At 35.0% G+C, this 16718-nt stretch overlaps 1 protein-coding gene across 3 annotated transcripts in view; it reads right to left on the reverse strand.

Moving 5' to 3' along the window:
• Positions 1–16718, reverse strand: part of SUGCT (succinyl-CoA:glutarate-CoA transferase) — a 332529-nt gene that overhangs the window by 275098 nt on the left and 40713 nt on the right. For 2 of the 3 annotated variants that reach the window (XM_064443854.1, XM_064443855.1), the window contains exon 8: positions 10253–10396. The exons of the other annotated variant lie outside the window; for it this stretch is intronic. In XM_064443854.1, coding sequence (XP_064299924.1) covers positions 10253–10396 — 144 coding nt within the window. The remainder of the gene's footprint in view (positions 1–10252; positions 10397–16718) is intronic. 3 annotated transcript variants of the gene reach the window in all.

A 16718-nucleotide genomic window follows, 5' to 3' on the forward strand; every position in this document is an offset into this window, starting at 1 on the left:
TTCAACAAGTGTATATGAACAGCAAAAGAAGACAGATAACTGGAAAAAGGAGAAAATAACATTTTAATTATAGTCTTTACTTTCTTCTCCCTCCAATTTTGTGTCCACTTTCCTACCACATCTCTTAACAAGGCTTTGACTCTTAGCCAAGTTAATTTCATTTTTCTTATTCTTTATTTACTTTTTCTTAAAGTAGGCATGTAGACTGTTTTTTAGGAACTTTGAGACACTGGCATTTTACAGCAGCACAGCTAACTTATTTTATACTGTACTACTGAACTAGTAACCCAAATATTAATTTATAACTTTGTAGAAAAAAATCATCCCAGAAAATTTCAGTGCCTTCTGTTGTGCAAAGGCCAATAATCTTCCACTTACACCTTCTCCTACTTCTGATGACATGGAAGAAGAACCTTACATGAGAAAAGTTTGAACATAAGACCACAATCCTCATTTGGTGTACACTAACAAAGCTGTGTTTTACTGTTTTACATGTTTCACCTTTCCATGTTGCAATAAATAGTTTAACACTAATAAATCAACATTCAAGTTTGAGTAATTTTGCTTTTGCAATTACCCCCATCGCCCTTCTCATTTGTATTGAAGGTGCTTCCACGGACATGTGCATGGGGTGACTCTCAGCTCTTGCTGAGGGTTTTTTTAATTGAAAAAAAAAAAAAAAATCAAAACCAAAACCCTGTATCTCTACCAAGAAAACACCACTCCAATTAGAAGAAAACCCCACTCTTCCATTTGAAGTCTAATTGCAATTAGCCAAAAGGCTTAATGAGAGTAGAAATAAGTTCTTCCTCATCTGCAAACACCTCACTTCTGCCATAGACAGCGCACACATATTTTATGTTACATCCTAAACATTATGTTACATCCTAAGCATTGATGCAACTGGTTCAGGACATAGCACCATGCCACAACGAATGGTGCTGTTCTACCAGTTTTTAGGCAGGCAACTTGTGTTTCAAATGCCTGCAAGAATGAAGCGGGCAGCAGGAACCACAGCCTTGCACAGGGCAAGAAAGCTGCCACAATTCAAGGTAGCCCATGCCTCAGGGGCCCAGCTTGAAGCCACAGCCTTCCCAGGAGCTGTCAATGAACATCACCTTACGTTTGGGCACATAAGGGCCCCCCATCTAGCCTGGTGTTTAGAGTTCTGCTAAAAATCACCTCAAGGGTGCCATACACCCATAGGCCAGGCAGACATCCCCGCCTGCAAGTACACAGCAAAGCCACAGCCCACAAAGGAGCAAGATTTTACAAATTCATCAATGCTGCCCCTACATCGGTGCAAGGCAGCAGGTCTGACCTTCTTATGAATTCACAACTGTTGTCCCATAATCCCTCTCCACATAGTTTTTTCCCTCCCCTTCAAGAGCCAGTAGTACTGTAGCCGCTTTCAACCAGTGCTTTGCAGACCAGCAAATTCCATTTATGACTTTGAAGAGGTCTGCAAAAGCTAACTAGAAGAGCAAGACTACTATCACGTAGGCCAAGGTTTACTATTAAAGAGCCTACAACCCCTTTATAAATGTCTGTGGTCATGTTATGAACACTGTGCTCTGGGCAAAAATGTTCTCTTCCCAGTGACACTGATTTCTATTAATGTGAACCTCCAGGAAGTGATCATGAATTCACTCTCCACAAAATAAAACTCCTGGCATCGAAGCACCAGCAAATGGTATAATCCCAGCCACAAATACAATCTTGCAAAGATAAAATCAAATCTTTAATGACAAATAACTACAATGTTGGCTGAAAACAACTTTTGCTTTATTTCAAAAAAATAGTTTAGACTACATAAATATAGAGAAACCGAGGCATCTTCATAAACACAAGGCATTTGCGTAGCAGAGAACTGCTAACGCAGTGAAATGCAGGAACAACAAAAAGAACTGATCTACAAATGTTTTTTTTTAATGAGCTACTTAGAGCTTGCAAAAGACCAGAATGAACGATTGTGCTTCCCACACCACGGAGATCATCTCCTGATCAAGATTCAATTAGTATTAACAATAGCAAAGATTGATGCAACTAACAGATGTAGGACTTGAAATTTCAGAAATATGTATTATTCAGCACACAGTTTCAAAAGAAAGTAAATGTTAAATGGCCTCTTCTCTCAGCCTCTATTAAAAAAAAAAAAAAACATAAACAAAACAAACCAAACAAAACCAAAACAACAAACCTACATACATTTAGATGAACTTTACATAAAGGATCAGAAATAAAAATCCTAACCATAGTACCTATTAGGCAGCACTGGCATGAAAGAGAACAAAAAAAAGATATTTTTTAAATGTACTCCAGTTTAAGAAAGCAATATTTAAAAATTAAGAATAAAATAATTTTCTTTATTAAAACACTCATAAACTTTTTCTGAAAGTATAAAAGAACCATACTACTTCAACGAGCTTCATAACAACACAGGACCACTAGCTCCACAGTTAGTGTGAAAGATCTTGGTGCGCTTATATACAAACCTTAATCATACGTCCCGTACTATTTTTCTATCAAACTTCTGACTCATTTAATTAGTAGGTACTTACGGAATATTTACTTCTAACTTATTTGGGAACATATAGCCCAAACACTCCACCGAATCTCCTAGAGAGTCCCTACCAGCCTTTACGCACATCATGTGCCGTACACATTGCACCTTCTGACACCCTGAGCTGCTTTCAAAAGTCACTTCCCTGAATCAAGGGTGATTCATCTGCCAGATTTCAAGTTTCCACTCCAAAGAATGAAGCCACTGAGTTTCTCAGGAGGAGGAAAAAAAAAAAAAAAAATCAACGTATTTTCCCATAACTTGTTCCTGGAAACAGATGAATCATTTTAATAGTAACTTTGAAAACAAATCGCTTTTTGGAAATTCCATGACATGGAAAATTCAGCCAAAACAGTTAAAACTTTGGCAAAGTTATAAAAACAAAAATCAGACTCTGATAACAGTCATATCAAAGAACCTTAACTACAAATGACACTTCTACAATATTTCCTCTCAAGTCTCCATCTTCTCTGAAGAAAGAATATATATCCACTGAAATACTAAATGCATTATGCTCTGTATTTTCACACAGCTTTACTAAGTCCAGGCAAATTTCAACTTATAAAAAGTTTCTTCTGCTATATTCTTTACAGGTTTTTTTTAATACCATAATACATTTTCTTCTGTAATTCCTTAATTATAGCCTTTCCCACCAAGAACCTATATACTTAATGTGAATTACAACCGATCTGGTTTTTAGTTCTGTGTAATGATATCTGGTTGTATTTCATTGTTTAGAAAATAACAGAGATCAAGTTCTCAGAGTGGCTTCTATTCATGCAAGGACGGCAAGCATACTTGCAAAACACAGAACAGTTTGAGTTTAAAAATGGTTGCTATATTTGACAGCTGAGAATGAAAAGAGCAAAACATACAGATAGAATCCAGACAAACAGATTTTGCTCATATAAAAATTAATTACCTGTTGGAGGACAGGCATCAGAATAACTATAGCAATTTTTCTTATTATTTGTAATAGGGTAGTATCCACAGGCTCCAATTTGGATGCTACATACACTTCGTTAAGGATTACATTGTTTTACTTAATGAGTAATAAGGATGCTTTTCCACGGAAAGTTGTCGACATCCAGAAGAAGCTGTATTAAGGCACTTTTCACTTTTGATCTTACGATGAGAAACAGTACCATTTACAATTAAAATATGCATACACCTAACCACTTACAGAACTCATACTTTTGTCTTCACATTTATCAGCATTAATACCTGCACAGAAAAAAGAATCTTAAGGGCATTTGTCTGCTCCTGACAATGTCAGTCATTTTATCTTATCTGTGGAGAATTGTCCCTCCACAAAAAAATAACAGAAATTTCAACACCTTGTGCTGCAGCAGTGCAAGCAGGTAGATTTCTGGATTTTTCATTTGATACATAGGGAAGCACATAGAGAAACGAGCCGTGCCTATTTGGCTGGGTAAGAAACGTGCAAATATTTTACCCCTATTATCACAGCCAGATCTCATCTGGCTGTATCAATACTATCTCAGAAGAACAACACCAGCATTAGTTTTAACACTGAAAGATGTCTGGAAACTGCCCATGAAGTACTTATGTGCTAATGCACCTCAGGGATGACACAAGAAACAAACTCATGCAATTGAACGAAATGCTTGAAATAGGATGTTTACAATGCACAAGATTGTATTTCTGTGCCTCCTCAGCATTAATGAACGCCCACCATTCAGTCATCCACAACGCTTTTCGGAGGACTTTGATGCTGTCCACAATGCAGATGTGGTTCATCTACTGAGTTGTTAAACAGCATACAAGTCATAGAAACATGGTTCAAGTTCTATTTGATTTGAGAAATAATTGGGTTAGTATTAGCAATGAGTCTGGAGTCAAAATATGGCACTTCTGCCTGATAACGCATTTTGAATAGCGACAACAAATTTGTAAATGATTCTCTGAAGAAGGAAATTTTTCCTTAATCAATCTAAAAAATATTTAAACAGTACCGCAAAAACCCAAAATGTTATTACAGAGTAAGCTTGAATGAAAATAACTTCACATAATTTTTTATCAGAGAATTCTAGTGCTAGAAAATATTAAATCCAAAGCAGACAAAGCATTTTTACAAATAACTGAACTCTGACTATTAGATAGAGTTTAATGGATATAAGGTTTTGAAGTCCTAAACAAGAGTAAACAAAACTTCTTCCATCAAGTTACAGCCCTTTTCCTTGCTATTTACATAAATAAATAGTGCATAAGGTGTTGAAAGACCCTATCCAAATCTGACCAATTTGCAGAATGACTTCTGAAGGCTTCCATGAGTTTAGAGGTAAGGGTGAGCTTTTGGGGTACATTATAAGTGCTTATTCTGCTACCAGTTGCTTAAATCATCCCCATTTCTTTTGAACTACCCAGGTTAACTTTTTTCTCCTAATACTTTGTATGATCCCAAAATATGATCTGCTGGTAATAAATGACAACAAACATCTTGACTCCATTTCCAGAATTACACCCTTATTCAAAGGTCATCTGAATAATAAATTCATTTTAAAAATGTCTTCTTTTGTCTTCAAACTCTCTCCCCTACCCACTCCAGATAGCCATTTTATCTTTAACATATATTAAAGGGGCATATTTGTCCTATCTCCTTCCTGGTCTTTCTCTAATTGATGACGGAGGTAGCTCAACACAGGAAAATGAAGCTGCAACCCATTCAGGTTTAGTTTCATTAATGCAAGACAAAAAAAGCACAGAATTTACTGTCAGATAGTAGCTAAAGAAGAAAGTCCCTTGCAATCTGGGTACGCACTCTGTTTACAGAGTAAAGAAATCCAAGATCCAGTTGGAGCATGATCTACCAATAACTTTTTGCACAACTAATCATTAGAAATCACAACACACATTCCACGGAGGCCAATATTAAATTGAGCTGCTGTCATGTTAGTATCGTCTTCTGGTTTATTCAATAAAATTCTGGCTACTTAAAACCCCAAGGACTAAGTTCTGTTCTTAGTTATACCAATGTTTTTAATGGAAATTATCAAGATGAGTAGCCAAGAAAAGTGTGTAATGCACAGTATATATTTAAAGAAACATTCACCTTAATTCAGATTTTATTATCTTTCCATATCAGAGCTAAGACAACTTCTCCATACAGTGCCGACACTATTTTTTATCATGACGGAGATTAAGAATACAATGTTTTGCAAAGACGATGCTTTATAAGCTTGTAAAAAAAGAACTGCTTATTTAGACCATACTCAAAACAAGACAACTGTGTAACAGTCCTCCTAGACAGCCTCCAAAATCACGAGCAGCAATAACCCCTAAAAAAGCAGATTTTCTTTCTGTTTTCAGTTAACTTGCAACTCTCAGCAAGCAGAAAAGCAACATGACAGTCAAGACACCTGAACAGTATTTGAGTTCCAAGATTGATGTTTCTCACACAACATACTGCTCAGGGATCTTGTGCCTTATATATCCTACAGGCAGTATGTAATTGTTTCACCTATACTCAATGATTTGTAAAAAAACATGTCATGATAGCCTGAATAGAGAGCACTGAAAGCACCTTAAACAGAAAAGCCTTAAACACAATCATCTTGGGGGAAAAAGTGATGCAGAAACAAAACCCTAATAGTTTCTAAACCTCACCATTATCTCAGTAAATTAACTGTCAAACTAAAGCAGAAAGATGGAATATAAGAAATAATTTAGATCAATTTGCTAGGCTTTTCTAGGGTCACTTCAAAATTTTGGGAAGATTAAGAGATTGTTATGGTAAATACAAACTAAACCAGAGTAATCAGAAGCAGAGAACTGTCTGATGAACAATCATATAATACAAACAATATTAACCACATTACCCTGTCTGTGGAATCTGGGGAAAAAAATACACTCCAAAATTGCAGAAATGTTAAATGTAAAATACTTCTTGCAGATTTTCAATCCAAGAGAAACCAACTTATTACAGTATTTGTTGGAGCCTGGTTGTAATTAAATACAGGAAGGATATTAAAACTTCCAAGAGATTTTTTTTAAGCCACAACAGAAGAAAAGGCACAATTGCATAATTGGAACCAAATCCAAAACCCACTTCCTTCTTATTTACTAGCATCATCTAAAGGATACTATTTAGATGCTGAAAGGTCTGGAGCTGACAACTGTAAATCATCTAAAAGTCAAAAATTTCAAAGGAATTGTATGATATGGGTTAAAAGTTTATAGATGAGAGATATAGAAAGTTAGTGCTCACTGCAAAACCACATCCTAGTGGTCACTGTATCTCATCAATAAAACCCTAGATTTTTTTTTTATTTTTTTTTTGTGAAGATAGAAATCCTCTTTGGCAGTAATAAGCTGCTATAAAGCTATAGACCAAAAATGTTTGATATACAGAATTTGAGAGAGAGGTGTCTTTTTAAGATACTCTACAAATAACATTTCTTAAGAGAACAGGATTTCACTTATTATTTGGTTCTACACAGGCCTGTTAAATACTAAACAAACTTGCCAGTCAGTGGGATATTTGTTTAAAGAGCTTCAGATCATTTTCATTGGCAGTTGAATTCAGTTCAATGTTCTGTCATTATCATATCTGTGGAGGAAATGAATATCAAAAGTATCCTCCAGGCCTCTCCCCACCAAAACATATGTTAAAAATAATTTTACATTTCTATAAGGCATACAGAAAAGTGACAGCACAGACAGAGATGGACATGTACACACTAGGTTTTTTGCTATAAAATAAACTAAGCAGTTTTCAGGTATTTCTAATTATTTACGTGCTTTAACCCCTGGGGTTTTTTTTTTCCTTTCTGACATAGTCAAAGTCATCAGCACTGCCCAATGAAGGCATATGTATAGGCCAGCTTCACAATTCTCAGTTCAGATTAATAGATGGACAAAAGGTGCAAGCTTGCTGCTATATTAGCTCAGTGCATGAAATACTGACAAAAGCCCAAAGTTTCATACAGCTCCCTGCTGTCATAACACTATTAATAGGAAGATGGTTTAGCAGAGCTTTTGTTTTACACACAGAAAAAAAGATTCATTTTTTCTCATTAAAAATTACTACACTCTAGTGAAACGCACACTGAAGGAAAAGTTGTCATGATGCATCTGTTCGACCTCTAGATCCCACCATTAATCACCTGCAACAAGAACGTAACAAACTAAAAGTCTACAACTTTAGGTTCCTTATTGTTTTGGCAGCATCCATAAGAGACTTCGAAAGGCCATCCTTTTTAAACATTCATCACATGAGGAAGAGCTAGCTTTAGATATCTCAGCTTGGTATGTAAATCCATAATCCCTTTGAAAGCACAGATCTTCCAAGAACCTGATTGTATCCCAGTAATTGTCTAACTTTCCTTTAAAACAAACAAACAAACAAAAACATTAGCACCAGAAGCACTGCAAGAGCAATTTCTTTTTTTACATTCATTTTTAGATTTGTGCTACTCTTTCTTAACACGTGAATCGTTAAAGACTTAGAAGTATCCAAAGTTTTGGTTTGCAAAAAGAAACAAAATGAACCAGGAAAACTAGATGTTCTCAGAGAGACTCAGCTGTCAGTTACATTTTTCTTCCTTTATTTTAACACTTTTTTTAATGGGATTGATAGCATGGGTTTGTTTTTCATACCTCAGCACCTTAACCATCAATATTTTTTCCAGTTTAACAAATGTGCTCATTACAGTCTTGGGCCAACGCCCTAAGTTAATTTGGACTGATGTGACAGGGTTATGTAAAATAAAATAGCTGTTTTCTGAATAACAGCTTATACCATACTCTACTCCAAAATACTAATTTATTTCAGTTTAATTTACCCAACATTGAAGTAAATAAAAACACTTATTTTGCAATAAGAGTGTGCATGTATGGTATTCTTAATAACTTTTAGACAACTATAATTTGATAAGACGCACAGAATGAGTGAATGTTTTAAAAACTCACTACACCCTCCCTTCACCATTTAGCACTTCTTCAGCTAAGCACGTAGAATTCAAACATCACATATCATTCTTTGTTCACTGACATCTATCCAAGCCTTCATTCCTTTTCTCATGTATGCCAGTGAGTGGCCTAAAGGAAAATGATGTGGAACTTCAGATGGAAATTTTGCAATATGAGAACACTTTTGCGCATAACCAAGTCTTATCCTAAGCAACAAAAAAGATTCTAAAGACAAATGAGGTGACAAAGTAAGGTGAAATTAAAGAAGAGAGTTACAGCAACACCTAACTTTAATTCTTCTTACTTCCAGCATTTCATAAAATATCGAATAATCAAGACATCTCCATTAAAAAAAGCCAGAAAACAGTGGAACAGGAATCAAAAAACCAACAGAATGACTCTGGAAATTAACAGAAACTACCAGAAGTCCTTTTAATAAAATTACAAATTAAAAATATCAAGGAGAAGCTGCCATAAAAAAAACAACCCCCAAAAAAACTTCCACATGTATAAAAAACATTTATTAAATGTTTACCATACATTTAAAATATTTTTCTGAACTGCTTATTACATTTTCCAAACACAGACACAACATTTACAAATATACATAGGTATGATGAAGACTTCAGTCCTTACAAACATTTCTGAAACAAATGAAAAATTCTTTATTGATTTAAGCAAGGGCTTCCCCTTCTTTCCAGATCTGATTTCAGTAGGTATTAAACAAAAGCAGTACTTATTAAAACAAGAGCAACCTCAATCATCAGTCTCAATCATTATTATACAATGATATATGTGGGAAGGAGCCTTTGGAGGTCATCTTGTCCAACCTCCTGCTCACACCAGAGCCAACTTTTTGCACAATGGGTGCTCTATCATCTCTCAGATGTACTGACAGGTATAATGTGAAGAAAAATACAGTTGAATAAAGATTAAAATAATGCAGCACTGTAGTAGCTTTGATTAGTACTGTGTACAGTTTTGACATACATTTTAAAACATACACAAAAATTCCTACGCACCATATACCTGGTTGCTACGAGCAGGTATCTACATCAGCAAGACAATGTATCATCCAATCATATGCAGCTCATACCAGCATCACTTTCTTTTTGTGAATTATAAATCATTGCACCAGTGGCGTTTAAATGTTCAAAGGCAATTTAAAGTTCTCATTATTTGTGGTATATAGCATACCTTTCATAATCAAAACATCTTTGTCTTTATAATTTTGATGAGATTTCTCTTCAATGTGCCTAGAGAAAATGCTGCATCTTCAAGCTTACTTTATTTCCCAGAGTCAAAAGGCAGGCCTCCTGGATTACATTACTTTGACACTTGGGTGATAGTTGATTACTCTGGGTGATTTTGCACAAGTCGTTCAGCCGCTCTGGTAGTAACGTCACCCAGTGCCAAGGCCTCCGTTCCAACAGTGATTTCACCATTTATGCTTGTCTGTCTCAAATTATCTACTACAACTGTTACTTACAATCTCAGAGATATTATAAACCTTGATTAACCCGTTTTCAATGAACATGGAGGTCCTTTGTAAAAAGTGAAAACCAAATGTAATGCGGTAGTAACTATAACCATGTCATATAAAATGGTCAATACCAGAGTGGCAGAATAAGGAAACTGTCACTAATGCCATTATTATTGTTGTCATTAGTTGTGCTAATTTACATTAATTTATATCAAAATGGTATTCTTAGGTACAAACATCTATACAGCTAAAAGCAATTTTTTTAAAACTCCTACCTGAGATGACAAGAGATTGCAGTCAATGTGCAGTCCTTTCCCCGTCTTATACCTCTGAAGTAAAGCAGCCATAATTGCCCCATATGTATATAACCCAGTAGCGAGATCTGTCATGGCTACTCCTGCTCTAACTGGCTCACCATCCTAAAGAAAAAGATGACAACACCCCAAAACAAAACAAGACAAACAAAACAAACAAACAAAAAAATAAAAAAGAAGAAAATAAGCAGAAGCAAAATGTTACCTTTTGTTATAGTACATTCAAGACTCATCTGAAACTGTTTACGTGTTTCTGCATTGCAAACTGCAAGAAATAGAAGTACCTTTGAATGAACTGAAGTACAAAAACTACCACTGAAAATCAGATATCCTTGCGGTATCTACACAGTACTGTAACTTCATGATGCTGAAGACTGCAAATTGTGAATGATTTATTATGTTAACTTTTTGCCCTAATAACATAATGCTTCAACTCACCAATGCAAAAAAAAAAAGATATACTGTTAGAGACAAGAAAATCCAGTGAAAACTAAATTTCAATTCAGTTTCAATAAAATTGAATTTACAGAATTACTTTCATTAGTCATGTCTAAACTGTTAAGTGCAAACATACTTTGAGATTGCAGGTGAGCTGTTTACTGATAATTGTAAAAAAATTAAAAAAAATGAAAAGCATCTTGGATTCATGTACAGAATTGAAAACTTATCTTCACCATGCTTTTCTTCTTTTGCACTCCAACAGGATTTACATAAGTCTGATATCAAGTCATATAGTAAATTTTTACATAAAGTAAAAATTATTTAAGAAAAATATCATATTTCATTACCAATTGCATAAACAAACTACTGTAGTACAATATTTTCTAGGTAAGGTGGAAGAGGCTACTATTTTATTCATATCATAAAAGTGACTAAACAAAATCATAAAATCTGTATCAAATACAAGAAAACGTAAAAAAAGAATCCCAGTTACTCTCATTCGAACTGTAGTAAGGATCAGTCTGTGACTATCTGTAGCCTAGAGATTAAGGATGATGTATAAACTACACATACTTAAGGTGAACACTGCTTTAGGAAGAACTTTTTTGAAGAATCTCTTATTTCTTCCTTCTCCACACTCTACGCTAAGCTACTTCAGCTTCCCAAGAAAAAGGGTACCTCAAAGGTTCCATCCATTTACCACTCTCCTTGTACCCAACTCTGGGGAAAACAGGAAAGGAAATTATTTTTATACACAAAGGACTACTGAAAAAACTAATTAGCACATGAGAAAGTTTTTCCTCCTCAGATCTATCACTGAGAAATACAAATGAAAAAACAAGACAAAAAAAACCCCAAACAAAACAAAAACCACAACAAAACACACATTTCTGCCATATTATCTGCTGCAAGTTCTCAGTCTGTTAAATTGTTCTTTCTTCATTATAGCCAAGACGTTGGGATGAGAAGAAATCAAAAAGACTTAAGATTTTGCACACAGATGTGCAGCAACATTCTTAGTTTGAAAACACTTCTCACTCTTTTCAAAGTGTCAGTATTTTCACCATTGATGGAGAAAAGTACACGTGGAAGATACAAAAATCAGGACTATTTTAACAGACCGTTACAAGCCTTGTTCTCTTCTCAAGCCTTAATGCCAGCCAGCACGTTCCTCATCAAATACTAAACTACTTCATGTTTTAAAGCAAACAGTGTCTTTGCCTCAGTAGAAAGTTCACCTTTATTTCTAAAAATACTTTCACAGTTTCCCCTTAAAGAATACTCCTACAAACTACTAGCGCTATACTGCTATGTTATTTTTAACACATTGGCTTTACACCATCCAAACACTCTACAACCTATAATTCTGCAGCACTCCACACCATTTTTACTCTTCCTTGGTCTTTCTACCAAGACCCATGCCATTTTTCACCCTTTAATCAGCTTCTAATTTCCACCTGTGTCATAAACCAGCTTTTCTGTGACAGGATGTCTAGCTCTAAGTACTGCGAAATGGATTCATCCATGTTTTTATCTCTATCCAGCAGAACAAGGGATGTGAATCTGCTTTATGTGAATGATAAAGCTATACACACACAGAGAAATACCTTCCTTTAGACAGAGCTTCTGACAGCACAGCAGTACTTTTGTGCTTTTGTGTAGCTAACATTAGATTAGCTCCCTGAGCAAAGTAAGGACCTATAGAGCAGCTTTTATTCAAGCAAATTTTAAAACTAACAAAAATCACCACCCCTGCCATCCAAAAGTGATATTACTCTTCTGGTAGAAGGACAAAATGTAGCCTGAGTCAGAGAGAAATTGCTTTAAGCAAACAAAGCTGCCATCGAGGCTCAAGGGCTGGGTTGAACCCTAATTAGGGGTAACACGAGGACATGTCGGTTGGACACAATGATCTGAAGGGTCTTTTCCAACCTAAAATTATTTTATGACTCTATGCCCTTTGCTCATTTGAAAAGATGACAATTCACTCTAGTACAGCAGACCTTTTCTTTAATCACTGTGCTTTGCTATTGCTCAATCTCACCACCAGTTTACACTTTTATTCCTAATTTTTGTTGTTTGCTAAATTCCTTACAATTTGTCAACACATTCTGGCCCAGAGACAGACACAACACATTTTGGAAGCTTCCTTTTCAGAGTATTTTTTGCCCTTTGACATAATTTCTCTTCCCAAATTTATGTCAGTAATATAAAAATGATCCATTTAAAATGGAAATTGTTCTGAAAGGACACGCATAATAAAAGTATTCTAAGTCCAGTAGTCTTTATGGATGGGAAATAGCTGCTGAAGCTAATATGAACCAGCAATGGCTATATTTTTCAACAGCTCTGAGCTATATACTATGTGTACTATTTGCTGCAGTTTGTTTGGTTTAAGCTGAAGAATGGCCCCTCTGGTACTGTAGATCCTGATCATGTCTTACTCTCTCGTCTCCAGTAAAACAAAATGTTTCTTCAGCAAGAAAGAATGCACCACCATAAAGATACCCTGAATATCAAAAACTGCATGTAATAATCCACTTGGAGATGGAAGGGCATTTGTATCCAAATTGGTTTTTATTTAATTAATTTCAAGTTATTGCCTTAATGAGTCATAGACATTTTCATCAAAGGGATATTCATCTGGCAGGGATGTATCTGAATATATTAAGTCAAAGCTTTCTGTTCATCAAATATGAAACTTGAATGTGGTGCTTAACCAGGAAATACGTATAAATTATGTCATCCAGGACAATAAAAGTGTCATCAGTGTAAACACTGTCCTTTTAGCATATTTTAATTTATGTAAAGAAAAACTGAATGTGGCCTGAAGCAAGTACTTTCATTCAAAATGGGTCTGTGGTACAGCTTTACACAAAACAGATTCCCCACTATTACTTGTAAATTTTCATAAACACACTAGAATTTCAAGTTTCACAGATGTCATACATATCTAATATAGAGGTAATCAAGTACATGTGTAAGAGCTTGAAATCCATGCAGGTTTCTACAAATGAAAACAAGGCTTAAAGATAGCATTGTAATGTACACTGGATGTGTTTGGTTTTGTACAATCACCAGAAAACAACACTAGCACAAATGCAGTTGTTTGTGCCTGTAACTTCACAATACTGCAGAAGTTATAGCTTGATTTCAAGGTTCACAACTTAGCTCAGAAGCTCTTCAGAGTGATCAGCATTAAGTCATTTCAGTAACAACTATTTCCTAGCAAAAAGAAGAAAAGCAAGCCCTTCAGAATTTCTTTATGCAAGAATATACTCTCAGGTCTTAAAAATCAGATGTATAAAGCATATGATCTTGTCTCCCTTTCAAGAGATTTATACTGTGTGCCAAATGTGATACTATTGTGTATCTTTGGTGCATTCCACATTTGTATTACATTAATTTATCTCCTTAATAAAAAGATAACTTGTACAAAATACACACATTTCAGTCAGAAACTCCCATCTCTTCAACTGTGAAGTCTTCACTGCCCCAAAAACTATAGTGTTATATGAAATGCAAAGTATTGAAGAAAATGAATGTTTTATTTGTGACAGGCTTAATGAAGGTTTGAGTTTTGCTCAAAATCCTGTGCTGGTAATATATTGATTTCACGGCTTAATATTAAGCCTTTGCTGACTGGAGGCATAGCCTCAGTACCCAATAAAGTTATGTGATCTGCAACTGTAAACTGCTTTCTGAGACATTAAATCAGTAGCCAGATGGTTGGAACAAACTAAAATTTACAATATGAAATTTCTCTAAGCTAAAATGGAATATATATTCTATTAGTTCTATCCATTTTAAAAATGTCAGACACAGGACATCATTTTAGTATCCTATTACTGAAATGCTTTGTAAGGAGCTGTAAATATGTATTAAAATACCTCAAAGTTAAGCACATCAGTGATGTATGTAGATGGTTTTTTGCTGCTGCTAGAATTCATTATAATTTGTCTACTGCATCAACTGATACCTCTAAGACCATCCTGCAAGCACATTCAACAGCTTGTTTACTGACAGGAAGTTTCCACAAAGCATTGCTATGCTGATGTTATTATGATGATTATCTATAGCTACAACAATGCAATACAAAACCAAACATCGTCTGTTAACTTTTTTTTCTCTCTCCAGTTCATAAGACTGGCATTTTCAATCTTATTTAAGGAAAAAAAAATTATAATCTAGTTTACTAGGGTATGCTTCAAATGATCATGTTACTTTTAGTATATGAATTCCATGTTATATGGTCAATTAATAATTCAAGTTTTAATAAGGAAAAACAGCATGAAAAAAGTGAATAAGATTCTTTTTTCTTCCTTACTTTGGCCACTTTTCTACATTCTGACTGAAGCAAGGTTATTTATTTTTTTCAGAGCTAGTTTTGTGGAATTTTAAATACAACCCAGTCACATGAACATAAATGTAGAACATGGAAGATTTTACTATTATGTATATTATATATACATAAAAAAATATATATATCTAAAAACCATGCGTTATATACATTGTTATTGTAAAGTAACTTTCAAACAAGCATACAACAAGATTTTAAAGCCACTTGAGTAAATTTTCACTACAACAACAAAAGGCACATTTGCTGCTTTGGAGTCATTGACCACCTTCAGTCTTTTTAAAAAAAACTGTCCCTCTATACATCAGAAAATGATTTTGAGAAACTGATGAAATAATATATGACCAACTTCAAATAAAGAAAAATAAGACACAAGTTTTAGCATGTTTATTTTAATCATGCAAGGGAATGACTAAGTTTGAATGAATTGTTAAAAGCCCCCAGTGAACAGACGGAATTGTTACTAACAATGATTAAGTGATTCCTATGATTACATTGCCTCAAGTCCTGGTGAGGTGACGTGAACATCTGGATTTCCAGTGTAGATCTTAACACAATCTTTTAATAAAATCAGTCTTCATAATGGCCACTGAGGACTATTACTTTCATAATATAACTTACATGCAATTATTCAGTAAAAAATTTGTGTTTTCTGTCTTTCACGTATCATTGAAAAGCTTTACAAAAGTCCCGTTCTTTCCAATTTTTCAACGTACCTTCCTTTATCCATGTGGTACTAACAACATTTGCCCCTTTCTAGAAGTTTATACTCCCGTTTATTTTTGTTTGGTATATTTTGACATGAAGTTTCTGGCATTGTATTGGAAATACTAACCTTCACCCTACAGACAACAGGGTCAGAATATAAAAATTACTTACACTACAGTTACTGTGATCAGTCATTGCTTAGTGTATATGTGCATTTTATATTTTACACTTGAAGAGAAGTACCTGTAAGGACTGCACTCAAGTTCATGTCTTCTCGTGTTCTGAGATGGGACACCTTATGAGTAGGTATCATTGACATGGCAGCAATGGGCAGACAGTCTTACAATACCAGGCATGAGATGTTTCAGTTTCCCTAGTCAAACAATGCTTTACTTTTTTTTCTCATAAAAAGGACGACTCTGGTAACAATAATTGCCACAAGCACATATTTCTGATGCTTGCCATTGTTCTCAACAGAAAACAAGCCTATTGGCAGAATATCAGTCCTACAGCAGAGTTATGACCAGATCATGCATGGTTAGATTTTAACAAACTACTCAAACATGAATATCTGACACTACAGAAACTTGATGAACTCATCGTTTATCTAGGGTATAAAAGTGTCATACTCTGAAGACCTGCACTAGTGCTTCCAGAGTACCAGGAGCACCACCACAGAAGACTGACTAGTGTTTATGGTGCATAGAACAGACCTGTAACACTATCTCACTTGAGACGTGACATTTGGAGACCACATTCCCTGCATCTGTAGGTGATTCAAGCCAGCTTAAGTAAACACCTATTTGGCCAGCTTTTTTGTGAGGTGAAGACACACATTCTATCCCTGGAATCCAGATACTAAACTACCTCTGTAATGCTTCCCACACTACTGCAACTACCAAAGATCTTGGATATCCGTGG

Source organism: Phalacrocorax carbo, chromosome 2 (assembly GCF_963921805.1).
Source record: "Phalacrocorax carbo chromosome 2, bPhaCar2.1, whole genome shotgun sequence".
NCBI lineage: Eukaryota > Metazoa > Chordata > Aves > Suliformes > Phalacrocoracidae > Phalacrocorax > Phalacrocorax carbo.